The sequence below is a fragment of the Rhincodon typus genome, unplaced genomic scaffold, assembly GCF_021869965.1.
Source record: "Rhincodon typus isolate 14 unplaced genomic scaffold, sRhiTyp1.1 hic_rhity00006112, whole genome shotgun sequence".
Lineage (NCBI taxonomy): Eukaryota > Metazoa > Chordata > Chondrichthyes > Orectolobiformes > Rhincodontidae > Rhincodon > Rhincodon typus.
In genome coordinates this window covers 1-3,595 of record NW_025971750.1, presented here as the reverse complement: position 1 = coordinate 3,595, position 3,595 = coordinate 1, and the positions used below count along the sequence as shown (strand labels likewise).

At 44.6% G+C, this 3,595-nt stretch overlaps 1 protein-coding gene across 1 annotated transcript in view; it reads left to right on the top strand.

The window, feature by feature from the left end:
• Window positions 1–3,310, top strand: part of LOC125482118 (transmembrane protein 184B-like) — a gene marked incomplete at its 3' end in the record, with an annotated part of 9,003 nt that extends 5,693 nt beyond the window's left edge. Inside the window, exon 2 of the mRNA XM_048594120.1 lies at window positions 3,116–3,310. Coding sequence (XP_048450077.1) covers window positions 3,116–3,310 — 195 coding nt within the window. The remainder of the gene's footprint in view (window positions 1–3,115) is intronic.
• Between the last annotated feature and the right edge of the window lie 285 nt (window positions 3,311–3,595).

Here is a 3,595-nt window from a genome sequence, read left to right as displayed (position 1 = left end):
CCCCCCCCCCCCCCCAACCAACTTTGCTCTCTGTCCCCTCACTGTCTTACCCCACCGCCAGCGGCTGAGTGGTCAGTCCTCCCCACCCTACTCTTCAATCTTTGCCATCCCTCCCTCCCCTGCTCTTTCTGCTTTCCTACTCTGTCTTTAGAGAGCTGCCTCCTTTAGCTGCTGCTCTCCTCCATCCAACTCCCCCCACCCCCAAAAAAAATCCCAAACCAGCCAAAACCTTTAGTGGAGGGTTTTTAAAGAGGAGTCTGATTCCTGTATTCAGTAGCACAAATGGACCTTTATTTGAAGCTCCTTGACCACATGTATGGGAGGGGTCAGAGACTGCTCTGAATCAGGCTTTCACATGGGGCCCACTTTCCCTTTTAAATACGGCTCAGATCGGAGGCTAGTGACACTCTACCTTTCTCAATAAAGGACAAGATATTTATACTTGCTGCGTTACAATGGTTATGCAACGTTGCTGGCTAGATTGGCACTGCATCCACAAACATCCACTCCCTCCACCACTGACCCTCAGTCGCAGCAGTGTGTACTATCTACAAGATGCACTGCAGAAATTCAGCAAAGATCCTCAGTCAGCACCTTCCAAACCCACAACCACTTCCATCTGGAAGGACAGGGGCAGCAGATACATGGGAACACCACCATGTTCAAGTTCCCCTCCAAGCCACTCACCGTCCTGACTTGGAAATATATCGCCGTCCCTTCACTGGGTCAAAATCCTGGAATTCCCTCCCCAACAGCATTGAGGGTCAACCCTACAGCAGGTGGACTGCAGCGGTTCAAGGAGGCAGCTCTCCATCACCTTCACAGGGGCAACTGGGGACAGGCAAGAAATGCTGGGCCCAGCCAGCGACACCCATGTCCCACAAATGAATAAATAAAATTTAACGATTGACATCCGTGTGTGCTACATCCTCTCTGAACAACACATTCAATCCTGTGACTACAACATCAACGATGGGCAACTTTATGGTCTGCCTTGGGCCCTCCTGCCATCTTGTGATGTTTCCCAGAACCCCCCCACCTGTCCTTGGGATCCTATGATTATTGACCACTTTCCAATACCGCTTGTTGTGTACCTTCCTAGACATTTCCCAGCCACATTGTAAACTTGCTTATTACTCGTGACTTTACAAATTCGGCCATGCAATTCATATCCCTTGCTGACCTTAGTACAGACGATTTAAAAAGGATGTTAATTTCTACCAGTTGTTATAATATTTGTAATATCAGCTATGAGGTAAAGTTACTTATACATAATTAAACCTGATAGAATGATTCTGTGATTAAGCCAATGATTTCGGGAGCAGCTTCCCTCATCAACTTGCAAAGTGGCTGTTGTTTATTCTCTCAAGGTCATAGCGACCCTGTTTCAAAATTGTTTCTGCTCCACCCGCAACATTACTTGTCTCTTGGTACTGTTATGAGGTTATTTTGGTTATACCTTTTTTTTTGTTGTTCTAATCTTGCTGACAGAGAAAAAGTTTCTTTAAGGGTGTCTGTGCAACCGAGGCTAACCACCTTCGGAAATTTTAATCCCCCAAAATCTAATAAATTTAAATTTCTTTTTATTATTCGACGAATATGTATCTACTCTGTAATATGTAATCGTAATTATTTTAAAAAGCTGCATCTCAGGCTGGGCTAGCTTTTCCTTTCGATTTCATAGAAAAATTGGAAATCTCAAATCAGATGGTTTTCATCAGAGCTGCCTTATTAAAGGCTTGCTGTCTACATTCTAGTCCCATCTTACTAAGACTCAAAGGCATTTTGTTGTCTGGTTGTGAAGATTTGAGCTACATGCAGTGCTGCATCAGCTAAAATTTCCTTAGATTGTCTATGTCTGTTTAGAAAAAAAAAAAATCCCTAATAGACATTTTGTCATATGACATTTTGTCATATTCGGCCATGGCTAACTGCAGCAACCTTTCCCAATTTCCAAGAAATGCCCTTGGATTTTTGCAGACTGTAATCAGTCTGCACATATGTTGCCCCATCTTCGCATTCCCGTATTCCCCATGCCAGAGGTGTACGAGATGATGAGGGAGCACCGCAGAAGAGACACTGAGTAGGTCTGTGTGGGTAAGGAGTCTAAAATGTGGGCACAGACTTAACATAAAGGTCCAATCATCTAGACCTGAAACAAGGAGACATCTCTTCACTTAGAGGGTTGTGAGTCTTTGGGTTCCTCTACCCCAGAACAATGTGGATCATTGAATATATTTAAGGCTCAAGGTTTGTTTAGGCTTAGAGTCGTGCAGCATGGAAAAGGACCCTTTGATCCATCTTGTCCATGCTGATCAAGTTTCCCAAACAAAACTAGCCCTATTTGCCTGTGTTTGGCCCATTTCCCTCTGCACCTTTTCTATTCATGTACCTGTCCAAATGTCTTTTAAATGTAACTGTACCTGCACCTACCACTTTCTCTGGCAGTTCACTCAACATATGAACCACCGTCTGTGTGAAAATGCTGCCTGTAAGGTCCCTTTTGCATCTTACCCTCTCACCTCAAACCTATGCCCTCCAGTTTTGAACCCCTGCACCCTGGGGAAAAGACCTTGGCTATTCACCCTATCCATGCCCCTCATGATTTTGTAAACCTCTATAAAGGTCACCCCTCAACTTCCTACGCTTCAGTGAAAAACATCCCACCCTATCCTGGTGTGCGTATGGAATGAGCTGCCAGAGGAAGTGGTGGAAGCAGGTACATTTGCAACATTTAAAAGGAATCCGGATGGATACATGAGTAGGAAGGGTTTAGAGGGATATGGGCCAAATGCTGGCAAATAGGTCAGATTGGGATGTCTAGACAGCATGGATGAGTTGGACGGAAGGGTCTGTTTCCATGATCTATGACTTTATGGTTTTATCCAGCCTCTCCAGTCCCGAAATTGAGGAATACAGGGAATTGAAGGAGAATTGGAGGCCAATGATCAAATGTGAGAGTTTTGGATGTTAGAACATTTTCAAAGGGTCTAACTCCTTTTATTTCCTGTGATGGCTATGTTGAGGGAGAAATATTCTTTGGCTGTGTTGTGTATTTTCCCGGCTGTTTGTTTGTTTGTTTGTTTATTTAGTTGCTGTTGCTGTTTCTCTTCAGGGATGCTGCTGGCCATTCTGGAGAAGTGTGGAGCTATTCCCAAAATCGACTCGCCAGAGTTCTATGTGGGTGAAGGGACCGTCGCTGCGGGATACCAGAACTTCATCATTTGCATTGAGATGTTCTTTGCAGCCATTGCACTGCGCTATGCTTTCACATACAAAGTTTATGCAGACAAGCGAATTGACTCGCAAGGTAAAATCAAAGCATCTGCTAACGTTTTACCTATGGGGTGATCTGTGTTATGTCAGAAGTGAAAATAATTGAATGAAACGGTTGGTAACAAAGTGCCAGAGTTAGGAAGAAACAAACAAACTCCTCAGTCAGTCCCTTTGTAATTTCCATAACAGCGAGCGTCCGATTCAGTTTTGCTTTAATAAATTTGGAAACCGCTTTTGTGGAGGTTTAAACAGCCCACCCACTCATTCACACGTCGATCCATCCATCCACCCACCCTCACATCCACCCGCGCGCGCACGC